This window comes from Lichenostomus cassidix, chromosome 6 (genome assembly GCF_008360975.1).
Source record: "Lichenostomus cassidix isolate B80296 chromosome 6, HeHo_3.0, whole genome shotgun sequence".
In the NCBI taxonomy this organism is placed as follows: Eukaryota; Metazoa; Chordata; class Aves; order Passeriformes; family Meliphagidae; genus Lichenostomus; species Lichenostomus cassidix.
Window position 1 is genome coordinate 25954949 of NC_139487.1, and position 15462 is coordinate 25970410.

The 15462-nt window shown below is 40.4% G+C and overlaps 1 protein-coding gene across 5 annotated transcripts in view; it reads right to left on the reverse strand.

The window, feature by feature from the left end:
• Nucleotides 1–15462, reverse strand: part of LRIT1 (leucine rich repeat, Ig-like and transmembrane domains 1) — a 117096-nt gene that overhangs the window by 6958 nt on the left and 94676 nt on the right. For 3 of the 5 annotated variants that reach the window (XM_085064113.1, XM_085064111.1, XM_085064114.1), the window contains 3 exons: nt 7903–8002; nt 5321–5727; nt 2404–2870 (listed from right to left, as the gene is read on the reverse strand). In XM_085064113.1, the coding sequence (XP_084920239.1) occupies nt 2404–2870; nt 5321–5442 (589 nt within the window). In that variant the 5' untranslated portion in view covers nt 5443–5727; nt 7903–8002. The remainder of the gene's footprint in view (nt 1–2403; nt 2871–5320; nt 5728–7902; nt 8003–15462) is intronic. The other 2 variants (XM_085064115.1, XM_085064112.1) reach the window with 1 other exon arrangement.

Genomic DNA, 15462 nt, shown 5'->3' on the forward strand with positions numbered 1-15462 from the left:
GATAAAATCTGTATCATCCTACTCACAAATGTTCACATCCAGCTGTCCTGTGGACAAGTTGTGGTCTCTAATGATTTTAGCTAGCAGAATTGGCACTAGGGATATTAATACCATCTCACCCTAGGCACACATTTGAAGCCTAAGCCAGGAGCATGGCTCCCAGGCCTCCTGCCTGCCACAGGAGTGAGCTCTGCTCCCTCCAAGGGGGCTTTGCCTCCTCTTTTCTGTGCACAGCCTAAGGATGTGCCTTGGGGCTGGCACCTGCCTGAAAGTAAAGAGTACTAATATTCTCTCAAACTGTTTTAAAGATGCTGCTGAAAAATTTCTTCAGAGTGCATTCTATATCTTATTCCCTGGGCTTTGAAGAGGATATAAAAGGGATGGGTCTTGGCAGAAGGTCAATTCTTATAAATTAACATGTTAAAGTGAAAGGGACTAAGTAAATAATGAACATTCAGCTTGGCTTTGTTGTTTTATGGCATTTTTGCTAGCAGCTGACTTCTAATTCATGCACGAGGTAACAATTGATGCCAGATTCCCTGGCAGGTGCCCCAGCTCCAGCTGAAGCTGCAGCACCCTCAAAGCCCCACGAGCCCTTTGCTGCCCTGCACAGCACAGTTCCATGGGCTCACGTGGGCAGCCCTCATGTGGAAAAGCTTGCACCCTTGGCACAGACTATTAGCCAGCAACTTAGCAGAGGAATTGCCTCTTCTTGAAGGAGTTTGCAAGCAGGGCCTCTGTAGAGTCACAGTGATGCACTGCAGACAAAGGAATGGATTGGGCTGACTCTTTAATATTCATGATTTTTATGCCTCCATGAAAAACCGCCATGAGCAGAGTGAAACAGAAACTTGCAGCTGTGTTTTCCCAGCCTGCTCCTGTGAGGGACATGCATTTTATCTACCTGGTTCCTATGGGTGTCCACAGGATAGGACATAAAAGCTGGAGCATCTATACATTACTGCATTAATTTTAGCATTATACTCATGTGCCTACATGAATTTTTTAGGATCCTGGCAAAATCAACCTGTGCACAGCTGGATACATAAACACTCAAGTTGGCCACGTGTATCAAGGCATGATCTGTTCTTGATAAAACAGTCTCCTAATCTATATTGAATGGAATAACATTTTTACATGTAACTTGACACTTAAATAAAAAGGGAAAAGTATGATCTAGGCAGTCTTGCCACGAATGAAATGGGCAATCCCAAACTGCTAGTTTTGGCTTAAAGAACTTGTTACTGCATCTGGCAAGACAGGATAATGAAACACCTGCTCCTCTCCTGATGCTAATGAAACCTTAAACAACATCTGCTAAGGACACTAAAAGCCTTGTAGATGGCATTTTGTATCTTTTTTTAAGTCTTGTATCTCTTTCCACTACAGTCTGGTTTTAAAAACTTTACCTCCCTAAATTTATCAAGGGAACAAAGAGCAGCAGGTATTTGCCAGTGAGAGGTAACTTGAAGTGCTTCTGCTGAGATGATCAGCAGGTGCCTGAACTCCCAGCCCTGGCTGCAGAGGTTGTGCATGCAGATGCCCACACCTCAGTGACCAAACACAATCAGTGGGCCTGGGTCAGTGCACAGCAAGTAAAGACAGCAGAAGGCAACGACTTTGAGATGTCATCAACCTGCCATGGATTTGAACAAGTGAACAATAGTTAAAATACCACAGAGTATTTTAAGCTAGCAAATGTGCTCAGAACCTCACCTAGGGATCCTGCAACTGAGAGTTAGCTGTGAGATACCTTGACACAAAAATGGATAATTGCCCCAAAGCCATACCTCTGAGGAGCCTAGAGCTGCCACCAAAAAGGGTATGCTTGGAGCTTCATAGCTTCCCTTCAAGGCAGCACTGTCTTGGGGGGTTTGGGTAGACTAGGGTTTAATTCTGTGCAAACAGATAAACAAGCCTCTGGGAAGAGACAAACTGGCAGCTCTGACCCAGATTTTATGCTCAGTCACGTCATTATTCCTCTTTAATTTGGGCATAATAAATGATCCATCCTTTTATTTAGTTCTGCTTAAAATGGGTCAATTCCATACACAGTGTATTAGAGAAGAGCACACAAATGATGAAGGGCTGTAAACATATTTGTATTTCTATCCAAAATGGCAGCAGCAATAACTTAAAAAGCCTTGAGCAAGAGTCACCAGTTCTGTGCTACAAAGATTCAAGCAAGTGATCAAATTTATGGCATAATAAGCTGGATGTGATGAGCCTGAGGTCACTTTGTTAATACGCAAATTAATTTACAAACATTATTTGGGATATTCAATTGTATGCATATAATAGCAGTGTACTTGCTACAGTAACCATAGTGAGTAAAAATGCTGCAATAAAATGAAAAACTCTTGACATTTGTGCCCCCTGCAAAATGACAGATGCTTCTCTTACCTAGGATGATTTTGGAGTTATCATTGGGGAAGTAGGGAACAGCCTGGAGGTTGGCCCAGGTGGCAATGAGAGCCTGAGGAAGAGTCATCAGCTTATTGCTAGACAGGTCCAAGTATGTGATATTCTTGACATAACGAGCAGCATCTGGAGGGACTGAGGTAAGTTCGTTGTTGTGTAAATCCAGAAGCCTCAGCTGGGGCATGCCAGCCAGGCTTTCCCAGGGGAATGATATTAGGTTGTTCCCATCCAGCCTCAGCTCCTGCAGACGACGAAGGCCCTTGAAGGTGATCGCGCTGAGGCTGGCCAGGGAGTTGTAGGGCATCCAGAGGTACTCCAGGTTGTGAAGCAGGTGGAAAGCTTCTCCCGGCACCCTGCGGATAGCTGTCTTTTCTATCCGAAGCTTGGTTGTATCAACAGGGATGTTCACAGGAGGGAGGGTCATCTCTGGGTCATTACACAGAACTGTCCTGGTGGGGAAAAACAAACAAAGGTGCTTTTACTGTGAAAAGATTTTGAAACTTCATTTTATTGCACGATTTTTATTTGCCTTTTTTTTTCACAAGATTTCTTCTTGTCATTTTTTACTTGCTGCTGAACAACAACACCGTAAATACATCAACTTGCAATAATTCATATGTACCTTCTGACTGCAGAGATCACACTGCTGTGCCTCTCCTGGAGTGGTGCAAGTCTGAATCTGGCCCATGTAGTGCTCCTGTTGGTTTTTCCTTTCAATTTTTTTAGAGTACTTATGATAGACAGCAATGACAACATTCATGCACAACAGAGGATTCTAGTGCAAGTTAAAACCAAAGGTTCCATAACTGAATTATAAAAGCCATACAAAAAGAAGCCTTGTTGGCATGTGGGAGGACAAGAAGTTATATAGATTAAATATGACACAGGAACTCTGGTTTAAAAAATGAGGATAAGAAAGTCAGCTAACAACTCATTGGAAATACTCTAGAGTAAGCTCTGCTTTACTATGGAAGGTGTGTAGAGATGGTAGCAGTCACTGCATCACAGGCACGTTGTGAATGAGAGTGAAAGCATGGAAAATAAATTATTTGGAAAATGCTATACTGAAAGCAAGGCAGATTTATGTGTTTTAATCATTCCTCCCCATTTCTAATCTCTAGAGGTCAAAGCATGAAAAGCCTATGTTGCATTTTTGCAGCCTCCACACAAAATATTGTGACTTGGGACTCTAGAAATGAAGGGAGACAAAATAGGTCTCAGACTGAATTTTAACTTGCCTATCAGCAAGTAGAGGAAGGCAAGTTCTTAGCAAAATACAAAGCCACCTGCAAAAGGTAACAGGTTAGATAGGTGTGTTCCGCTCCACATGCTGAACAAGACACCACAAGAAATGGAATGTGATCAGTCAAGTAATGTTTTCTTATCACACTGCCTCTATAAACAGAATATTACAAAGCTGTCAAAACCAGATTAGTTTTGGCTGAAAGCAATTATTCCTCTGCTATCAACAAAAACATATAAAATTGTTGAACCACTCATGCAAACTTCCCAGATTTAAATGCTATTTGAGCCTACAGTTAAATTTTTAATTTATAATCAAAACAGTACATTACTCTCATCCAGCACTTTCATTGTTGCATTAAATCTTGATCACCCTTAGCTGAGAGTTGAGATTTTGAGGAAGGTAAAAATCTATCAAATAAGCAAAATCCAGAAATCCTCTTTCAATAAAACATTATGTAGTCATGTCACAAAATGTTTGCTAACAGAAATGCTATGGCAGTAAAGCAGCATGCTTCTCATAGCATCCCTAAACTATGTCAGTGAGCACTAAATATTAATCTATGGGATAATCTCCTTCTAGTGAGAAATATGAATCATAATGCAGAAAAAAAGGTGGCATTATGCTCCTTAAGGGACTAATGGATATTTGCTTTATTATGCATCTTACTAAAATGCACAACAGCTTTTTCCAGTCACTGAGAGGAAATTCCCCTGGGAACTGTGACATTTATGGAGCAATAATTGGCTCTCACGCTGTTGCACTCCCTTTTAACAATTGCAGGCTACTTGTGTCTCTACCATGCTTCTTACTGAGAAAGTTTCTAGTATTAAATCTATAGCACCATAAAAGAGATAAGAAAGTAGAGCTATTTCATGGGGTTCCAAAATATTTCATTTCAGCAATGAAAAAATTTATTACAAAGGATTTTGCAAAATCTGTACCTCTGTCACAAAACCTCCTCTACTATGAATCACACCTTATGAAAATATGGCCTCTATTTTCTTTAAGTAAGATAACTTGTGATTACCCTTTAGAAGGATTCTTTATAACAGTCCTCCAGAGAAATGTATGTACAATGGCTTTGCATTCAAAGATGGATGTCCTTCTGGTCTTGTCTTCTTTTATAATAAAAAGTTTCCAGTCTGAGAATGAACTTCTTTTCTTTTTTTGTTGCTGTCTGGTTTTTTAGTTCATTCTCATATATAGTCTGTTACTTTGCCTAAAATTTCTAGCGGAAGGATTTTTAAAGTAAATTGAATTGCTGGTTTTGGTGTCACAACGTGAATCAAATCTAGTTACACTTTAGCAACAAACCAGCAGAGCAGGATAAAACCTTTTAGAACCAGAATGTTCAGCATAAAGGTATAAAGAAAAAGAAAATGTTGTTTTAATTTTATTCCCTTTTTGCCGTTACACCATCAATAATTATGTCACCTCTGTTCCCACAGAGGAGATGCCCAAACGCTTTCTCTGAAATCAGCTTACTGTGTTTTCAGAAGCTAATCCTCTGCAAATATAGCTAGAGCGCAGAGCAACTGGAAAAATAATGGCCACAAAGTCCAGACCCAATATTTTCTCCTCCGAGCACCCTGGCAGAGGAGCAGAAGCACCCCCCCGACCCCGCGGAGAGCGCGGCGGCCCCGGCGGGCGTACCTGGCTTTGGTCCCCTCGCTGAGGCTGTGGAAGGCGCAGCTGCACTGCGAGGGGCACGAGGCGCCCGCCCGGGACAGCGCGGCCAGCGCCGAGCAGCACAGCACGGTCACCGCGATCCACATGGCGACCTGCGCATCGAGCGCACCTGGGCTCTAGGCGACGTGGAGGGCTTCGCCTATTGTTTGATCCATCGGCCGCTCACATCTTGTTAACTCCCTTTTGTTTTCAGCCACACTGTGATCTTCCAGCCCTCGCTGAGTCCATCAGATAAAAAAGGATAGGCAGGGATTAAGGATGGGGACTTGAGTTATTTTCATGAAGGTGCTTATTGCTTCCTGGAACCTAACGGCATTTCTTCCTTCGGCAGCTCCTTCAAAACACCCTCCTCGAGGCAGTCTGTGGCTCTTCTGCAAGAAAAAAAATATATTTTGGGGACCTACATCACAGGCAAGATAACTGTTATCTGACCAGGAATTAGCAATGATTTACTTCCTCGCAGAGGTATTGGGAAGATTTAAAGCAGTTATTTGTGCTAATGGAATGTAAGCCTTCTATCTAAGAATACTAAAATATATATAGTGATGCTATTAAAAGGTTTTATTGTCTTTTAAAAACACCCAGTTGATAAAGCAATTATTGAACTGTTGGCAACATGCCTGACATTGACAAACAGTAAACAACCTAGTAAATATGTACCTATTTCAGTTTATAACAGGGTTAGCACACACCTGCAGGAGTGGCCATTGCACTCTGACTTGCTGACACAGTGAAGCTCAGATAAGGGACCCTTTGGGGGAGTGCCACCTGATGCAGGGCTGTGTGGCAGCTTCAGGAATGCTAAGAAAATCTCATCTCTGTGTTAAGGTGCGAAAGACTGAGTGTCAAATTATTTTTGTCCTCTCCCCTCAAAGATATTTGTTTGCCATGTATTAGCAAAGGCAGCCATAACTGCAAAGCTGCTGGAGACGACCCATGTTTTCAGCACTCTCCATCTGACTCCAAAGAGCACAATACATGTGAGAAAAGCAAAGCACGACAAATATACACAAAGTTTACAAAGTTGTTACTTGATTAGGAGCAGAATTCTATTCATATCAACAAGGACATCTTATGCTTATAAAGACTATTATAAATACTATTATTTTCTGGTGAGTGTGAAAGTATATTAATTACTTACACCACAAATGCCCAATGCTCTCATAAAAGTAAAAACCTTTGGAGCTGATTACTTTCCACCTGGTCAGATTGCTACTCCCCCACTTTCCAGACACACTTCATTATAGCTTTAACAGAAAAACTGACCCCTGTGCCAGACACAAAACAGAAAACATGAGTTAAAAGTTGAGGGAGGGAATGAATGGAGCTGAACAGCTATGAAAAAGCACTCAGCAGACACTACTTCAGGGACACTCTTGGAAAATATTGTCTCCCTCAGTTCTGGAGCTCAGGAAAGCTTCAATGCCAGCAGTGTTACAGAAGAGAGTCTCATATGCCCCACATCAGCACAAAAATGAGCAATTCTACTAAAATCCTGGGTCCTGCTAACTCTGCCATCTGCTTCACCCAAAGAAATGGGAGTGTGGGATAACGTGGGGCTAATTGAGGCAGAAGTCACCCAGCATTCTGTCGGCACTTCAGCATCAGTCACTTCCCAGCTATACTCTTTCTTACCTAAGGTCAGAGAAGAAGGGGAAAGGAATTACACCCACAAAGATTTCTCTAAAACATTAGGGAATTTTAGATCTTAATTAAAGTTATATTGCTCAAAAAAGTGCCCATTACAGCCTCTTCTGTCAGTGTTTGAAGTTGCCTGGTTCTTCTGTGCACCTCTTGTAGATAAATATCTACACTCATATTTCCCTAGGAGAAAACTACATATATACCATTTGAAAAGTCTGGTTGTATAGACAGCTGCCTTCTGCCAGAGATGCATAGAAGAATCAAATCATATGAACTGCCTTAAAGCCAAGGAAGAAATATGAACATTCCAGTCCAAAAGACATTTTGAAGGTTAGAAGATTTTAAAAACAAATAAACAAAAACCAAAACAAAAAAAAAAAAAACCACAAAAAACCCCCAAAACCAAAAAACAACCAAAAAAGAAAAAAACAAAAACAAAACAAGCAAAAAACCGAAACAAGAAAAAAAACCCAATCAAACAAAAAACAGAAAAAACCCCAAACCAAACAAAAACAAAATGCCAAAAGAACCCCACCACAGATCATTCAAAATGGAAAGCTTACACCTAAAAATGCTGTGAGACAGACAGGTTTTGAAGAGCTGCTGTGAACATTACTCCTCAAAACTCAAATCTGTTCCATGCTTATGCATCCATGTTAGATCCCTGACAAAAGACTGTCAAGATGGACAGGATGTTCCAAAATAAGCATAATTTGAGTTGCCTGTTGCTGAAGCTGCTCTCTTTTTCTATTGGAACAGAGGCAATTGAGGGAGTCCAGTTCTCCAGCAAAGCTCTATGTCGAAGTTTACGTGGTGTACTACCCTGACATCTCCACTGCTTCCACACTGCCTCCTGCTCTCCTGTCAAGCCTGAGGATCCACATTTGTGAGAGGATACTTACAGGATATATGGCTGATGTGGCTCCTGCCCCAGAGTTCAACATCTCTCACCTCACTTTTCCAGCATTCCTCCCTGTTGTGGTCCTGTTGGTTTTGCTTTTCCTTTCAAATACAGAATCAGAAGTTACCACTCAGAAGTGCAGCAGTAACACAAACTACCTGCAGGTACAAACTACCTGAAGGTTAATGACTATGCCACAGCAGCATTGTTCCTAACAAAGATTCCTCACTCGAATTCCTGGAGTGGAGCTGTTCTCATGCAGAATTCATCCTGTGTTCTTCAGAATGAAATTACACTGGCAATTTTTCAATAATTCTCAGTAATGAACTGTATGAGTTTCAAGGTAATCTAGATGTGGTTTGGGGCTAACTATTTAACAGCCATTTTATGGTGCCATAGTTTAACATAAGCTTGTTTCACATAAGCTTGTTTCACATGAACTTGTTTCACAAGTTACTCTGATAATTAATTAAGGCTTGCACAAATCATTTATTGAGAAGATGGCCCAAAGGATTACTTTCCCCCTGCTATTTTCACATTCTACATTTACTGTTGTTCAAAGAGAAATTCAAGTATCTCATTATTTATTTCTGAAGAGATGAGAACATAATGCAGTGCTGCTCATTAAATATCCATAGTTGTTCTCTCATTGACTTCCATTAGGTCCCATTCCTAGATTTAATGATTTCTCAGTTCCCTTAATGATATCCAAGCTAAGACCAAGCTTATTGGATTTTTTAGTGTATTCATTGGTCAACTTGCCTTGCTGCCCAGACTCTGCCTCAGCTCAATACTTGCAACATTGACTGAAACATCTGAAGTCAAATTCTACTTGAAAAAGCAATGCAACATAATTAACCTCTTGCATCTGTTTTTTTTCCAATGCATCTGATAAAGTAGTTTTCCTCTATTGGATCTCTCTGATCATAAACTTGTAGAAAGCAGAACTGTATTGTAAGGTTTGCTTTCATGAACCTCAATTTTGCCTCACTAATGAAACATCTAAATTACAACTAAATGCCAGGAGCAGTGGAAGTAAACTTAATTTGTAAAAAATCAACAGCAATCAATAAAGCATGCCTTAGCAGCAGCTAATACTCTGCACTTTCTCAGGAAAGCTGCTATTTACTTAACATGACAAAGTCACTTCTGAATGAGAAAGAGGAAGACCTGGAGGTAGGCTGAGAGATTAATAAAACCAGATAAATAAAAGAGGTAACATTAACAGGTTTCACATGTTGGAATGTATTCACAAGTGTGTCTCTGAAAGGAGGAAAAAGGAGGGAAAAGAACCAGTCAACTAATAACCCAGTTATGTTTTATCAACACTCACATGCTGGAGTTTTCCCTCCCCATTGACTATATTATCTTTTAATCCTTCATCAATATATCACCACCAAACTATGCAAATGATGGGTTAAGCATCAAGCCACAGATACACCTATGTAAGGCTTGATCTGAATGGTCAAGAGAGTGGGACTGCCTGAGGAAACTCAACAAGAGGTTCATCAGGAGGTGTGGAAATCAGCTCAGGTAAGCTTTGGACATAGGGAACTGGATGAGGAAGAAGAGGAGAAAAAAAACCTTGGGGCACTGGGAGCAGATATGTCCACCTTCTGTGCCAGTGCCTCACCACATTCACAGTAAAAAACTTTTTGCTAATATATAATCTAAACCTGTCCTCTTCCAGTTGAAAGTGATTCCCTCATGTCCTTTCACTACATGCCCTTGTGCTTTAGCACAAGCTTTCTTGTAGGCTCCCTTTAGGTGCTGGAAAGGTGTTTCAAGACCTCCCCAGAATCTTCTCTTCTCCAGGCTGAACAACACCAACTTTCTTAGCCTGTCTGCATAGGAGAGGTGCTCTAGCCTCTGATCATCTTCATGGCCCTCCTCTGGACTTGCTCCAGCAGGTCCAATTCCTGCTTATGTTGGAGGTCCCTGAACTGGATACAATATTCAAGGTGAAGTCTCAGAACAGAGGAGGCAGAAGAGAACAGAGAGAATTAGTGAAACAAAGGCAATGAAATGAGATGCTTAAAACTGATGCCAGTACCTGCATTTCAAGGTGATGCTGCATGATGCAGCATCAGTGAGTGGGCTGCAAGAAGATGCTGCTTCTGCTTACATCCATGCTCCCTCCCTAATTCAGCAAGATGGAAAAAATAAAACTGGAAGCAAAAGCTCGTTACTGTGTTCAACAGACAATGAATTCACTTCTACACACAGTTCTGGTTTGTCCTGAAGCATTGTTTGCAGTACAACAGTTTTCTAGATTTTCATGGTATTTGTAAGGTTTAAGTGTATTACCTCCTCCCAACTACTGAACAGTTATTCACTTCTTACGCTATTTAATGTGAAATAAACACTCATTAGATAATTTCCTTGTAAGTGCAAGTGATATTTGTTTGAGACTTTTTAATCAATACCACCTCTTACAGTGCAGAGTAACAACATTTTTTTTTCATGACAGACAATTCCATTCCATAATGAAACTAGTGGGAGTTAGGTTCTTCACTTACAATACTGCACTCCATATCATAAAAATTATTCTCCTTGCTGTTTACTTAGGAAGGGAAGTAAACAGTTTCTTCTCTGCACCAAACTAAAAATATCAGTTGTAGGAAAAAACATACAAAGCAGCAGTCAGAAAGTGTCATTCATCTGAAGTATAAGAATTCGTTTTGCATTTTCTGAGAATAACCAGATCTTCTGTTTATATTTTTGGTGTAAGTAAATGCAAAGCAAATGGGGTCAAAGTCTACTGTCAACAAAATTCAGCACATCACAGTCTTTCTTATCTTTCTTAGGTGGGGTATAATTCAGTGAAAAATTTTTGCTTTGCATTTAATAAGATTAAGGTAATTATTTGACATCATAGTTTCCATTTTTTCTCTATACAGATATTTTGAAGCCAGAAATGTTTTATCAGAAGATTCTCCTCATGAGCTCTAAAGCGAAACCTGAGTGACACACGCAGCATGCTCCACTAAGTCCCTCATTTCTAATATGGCAATTGGACAGAATTTATTTTTACTTCTTTTCTCCTTATACTTAGAAAAATATGGCACAAAGCAAATCAAACAGCATATTTTAGCATAAATGAAATCTATAAAATACCTTATTATCATGATTTTGCATGAAAGGATTTATTAGCAGGCAACACAAGCCAGACAGTAAATCAATTTCATTAGGTAAATGCATCTCCAAGAAGCTTCTGGCAGGACACATCTTTTAAAGTGGAAAATCCTTCCCACTGATGCAAGTCAAGAGCGCGTCAATGCATTACGTCATTGCAAATTGGATCTTGCACTTAATGCCGATGAAGGCAGCTCCTCCAGACCTATAGGAACAAAGTCATTTACAGACCTCTAGACTGAAGAAATGTAGCAAACCCACACAGGTTTTGGCATGGAACATTAAAAGTCTGTCAGTGGTAATTCTTTTGTTCATACATTTACCTTGGTTGTTACAGCCAGTGCAGAACAGCAGAGGTGAGCAGAGACCTCTGGCCCAGAGGGGAGAGAAACTCACACACCTCCCTCACGAATGCTGTTCTTGACCCATTTCTGTCCACTCAGCAGTGTGCTCAGCAGTGCCCAGCGAGGCAAAGCCTGGCAGAGGATGGAGGAGTGTTAACCAACCCACCTGGTGCCTCCCTGTCTGCTCCCTCTGGGCTCAGGCACCGAGAGGCCTCGAATGAGTGACACACATGGGACATGCTGGATGTCGGTGACACTGTTGCAGAACCTCCAGCAGCACAATGAGCTCCTCAGCAACCAATAAGGTAAGCTGGACACTAACCTTGCTTCACCTTAGGTGGGGGCCAGCCACCATGGCCATAGCTCTTCTTCTACAAAGGCCCCACAGCAACAGGCAAATTCCATAAGGATTGGACATTCAGGACTCCAGAGCAAAATTCTCTGGGAAAAACCCTTTGTGAACTCCTCTACAGAGGACAAGCAGCAGAGAACTGCTTATCATGGAGTTAGCAAAACATTCACCTAGAACAGCAGAAATGTCTGTCCAGCAGAATCATTCTAACTGAAAAAAGTGATATTCTTCTCTGAGATGCCTCAGCCACATACAAGTCCACGATAGTCCAATTTAATGACTGAACATACCATGGTCATATCTGATGTATTTTAAATGAGTGAAGCTTTCTTAGGTTTATATTCCTGGCCCCATATCTCTATCATACCTTCATTGCCTAAAACACAGTATAATTCCCTCAGTTCAACAAAATCAGCTAACTCTGGGTTTAGCATCCTCAGCTGCATGAGAGAGGGAGGGTCATGCAGTAATATTGCTGACTGCAACCACCTTTTCTGCTTTGGGCCTTAATAGTATTAGTCTAAGCCCTGCAGAGTCACCTCTGCTTAGAAACAGTGGCTGTTTTATTTTGCTTCTTTGGGCATGCAAGAACTTCCAGCACTGCTTATCTGGCTCCTGAATGCAGATGCAGCAGTGTTTTACACAGCAACCCTCTGCCCTCTTTCCAGTCTGACAATCACCAGCTTTCCTACTCTGATTTACCTGAATACAGCCCCAAGAATTTGCAAGCCAATTACATACCTTTGTGGCAGTTCTAGTAAACTTCTTGGAAGCTTTAAGTCTTACAGGGACCAAGAAAATTTTGGGGAAAAACAAAAAACAAAACAAAACAACAACAACAAAAACAAAAAAAAAAGAAAGAAAAGAAAAGGAGAAAGGTAGAAAGAACAAGAAAAAGAAAGCTTTTGCCTTGTGTATTTTTATTTTCTAAATGTTATTCTTCTCTGCCTGTTCTGTCCAGTAACAGTAAACAAAGCCTAGCTTAGACTAGATAATTAGCACGTTTGGGTTTTATATCAGAAAAAATTTAGATGTGATTAATCCCTGTAAAAGTAAACACAGATCTTACACTGAAGTTGAGGAAAGCTATGCAGAATTCAGACTTAGCAATGTTTGTGAGGGAAGTATCAGCAGGAAATTTGGGGAAATCCTGACACAGAGACACTGGTAGAAGACTGCTAGACAAACAAGATATACAATACCACAGTGACAGGGAAAACTATGTGCTTATGTCATACATGGTCTAAAATTTCATTTACATACATGGTCAGCAGCACAGACTCATTGAGGAATGGTTCAGAGAGAATCACATCGCTTCTTTACAAGAGCAATAATAAACAGAGCTGGTGTGCAAATCCTCTCTTAATACAACTAAAGCCCCTCTTGAAAGCAGAGGATTTTTTGATAACTGGGCACTGGTCTTTGAACTGTAATCCCCGGAGGAGTTATTCTTCTTGTGGAAAGGTCTTACCCCAAGGGGGAAATACACTAACAGTGTTAGGTATATCCTGCATTCTGTAGGACTGCCTTCTCTTCCAAAGTCCTAAAATACATCAATTTTCAGCAGAGAAAGATTGCATATTTCATTATATTGTGAATATGTATATGACTCTAAAACTAGCAGGCTAACTGAAAGCAAAACACGTTTATAGGTGTCTAAAATGCATTTTGAGAGACAGGTAACAGATCAAGGCAACAATTATACATATTTGATAACGATCATGATTGGTACATCCAGCAAGGACTAAAAAGTCTAGGATGCAATTAATGTTCTAGTAACTGCAGAGAAAATCAGATCGAGGAAAGTGTTACACTGCCAGACTATTGAGGAGAAGGGTTATTATGTGGCTGCAGGTGTTTCCAAAGGACTGATGCCTGTGCACACACTGGTACGATGACTTTTTCCCTTCATCCCTCCTATGGCCAACACCAGGTGCCCATTTACAATCTGGGTCATATTCCCAATCATGCCTACCAAACTGAAACAAATTTACACAACTGCAACTAGAAGGTCTCCAGACAATATGCTTTCTGTTTCCTTTCCTTGGCAAGAAGCCTTTCCCATGAGGACCAAGATTACCACTCATTTCAGTGATACCAAACTGCAGCTCTGTGTGGCTGCATTCCCAGCCCACTTCTGCTGAAATGCTGCTGTTTTAAAGGCATATTTCAACATAAAAAGTCAAATTTGGCTAAACCTAAATCAGAAGAAAGGATTAGGAAGGCAGAGGAATAATAATACATCAATTTTGCAAAGTTCTTGCTGTGAATTTAAAACACTGTGTCAGTAATCTGTATTGATTGCTCAAAGAAAATTCAGAGTGTGTGAGCTCTCTGTTATCTTTGCACTGCACCTTTTTTTGTTGTGCTTGTACCAATGCATATTTTACAAAGATTAATATGCTCCCACCAAATCCATACAGTTCTATGAAATCCATAGGGACATCTGGCAAGAACCTATCATATCTTTTTACTGTGTACTCCTTGCAAACAGATTAGTAACCAGTGAAATACTCTTAAGTGAGAAGGTAAAAGGAAATGGATGTGTTATTGATGCAGAAAGAAGATCAGTGGAATTCAAAATACGAAGCTGCAAGATAACAGCAGGTTGAGTAAAAGACCTTTCCCCTTGAATATGAGAAGAGCCAGCAGCTATTGAAAGAGTGCATGAAGCAGAAAGGGATCACTAAAAACTTCATCATTTAAGGGGTTAATAAATGTCTTTGGCAAATCTGTTATCATTTGCATGTTTTCCCTGACTTCATAGGAATACACGATGTGAGGTTATGTCTTACATAAAAAGAAGGAAAAGGGAATGAATGCAGCTTTGTTCCACCAGCTGGGAAGAAAACTATCATTAGAAGATTCTATCAAAGTCAATAATTTATTCCTTATTTGCACCTCCTCTTTGCTTGAAGAAAACCATTTATAACCTAAACTTATAACTGAACATAGCAGCCATATTGGACCATATATCATTCCATACAATCTCAGTGTTCCATTAGAAAGTCAGCTTAAAACAGCATCAAAAAAAGGTATTAAGAGACTGATACATAAAGTTTCTGCTGACATGAATTTCACTTGAGTCAGATGCTGAACTGCCACTGGAAAGTTTGCCTATGACTGACTTGTGTAATTAGACTCTGCACTGATAAATTAAATGAGATTTAGACATGGAAATTGTTAAGATTCTTGAAGAAAAGCAGTCAACAAGTTAATCATTCTAATAAATGTCTGTTAAATCCAAGGGGGCTGGGGTAGTAGCCTACTTTCTCAGAAAAAGTGGTTTTGGAATGAGCAAAGTCTGCCCCACAGACTTTAATACACACCACAGAAGCTACCAGCAGTGTAACACATTTGGGAGATTTGCTAGGGAGTGAAGTGCAGTGGCAGACAACCAAAAATACCTGACAACCCCCATGAGGGCAGTTCAGATGTCTATGTCCTTTATCTCCAGTCAAGAAGAGCTGTGCAGCTTTATGTTGACAAGCATTACAATGAGCCATCCATTTTCAGAACAATCCCACTAGAAAGATTTACAGCACTTTTACAAGACCTAGCACTAATTTTTTGCAAGAACATACAATGGATCACTATTAAAACACAGGTTTAGATTGCTCATTTGTCCTGCTAGGAGGCAGGACTGTCACCTTCTTTGTCATCAAGACTTGTAGATGAGTGAAAGACAAACATAACGATGGATTTACGTGGTGCAATGTAATTTTACTCT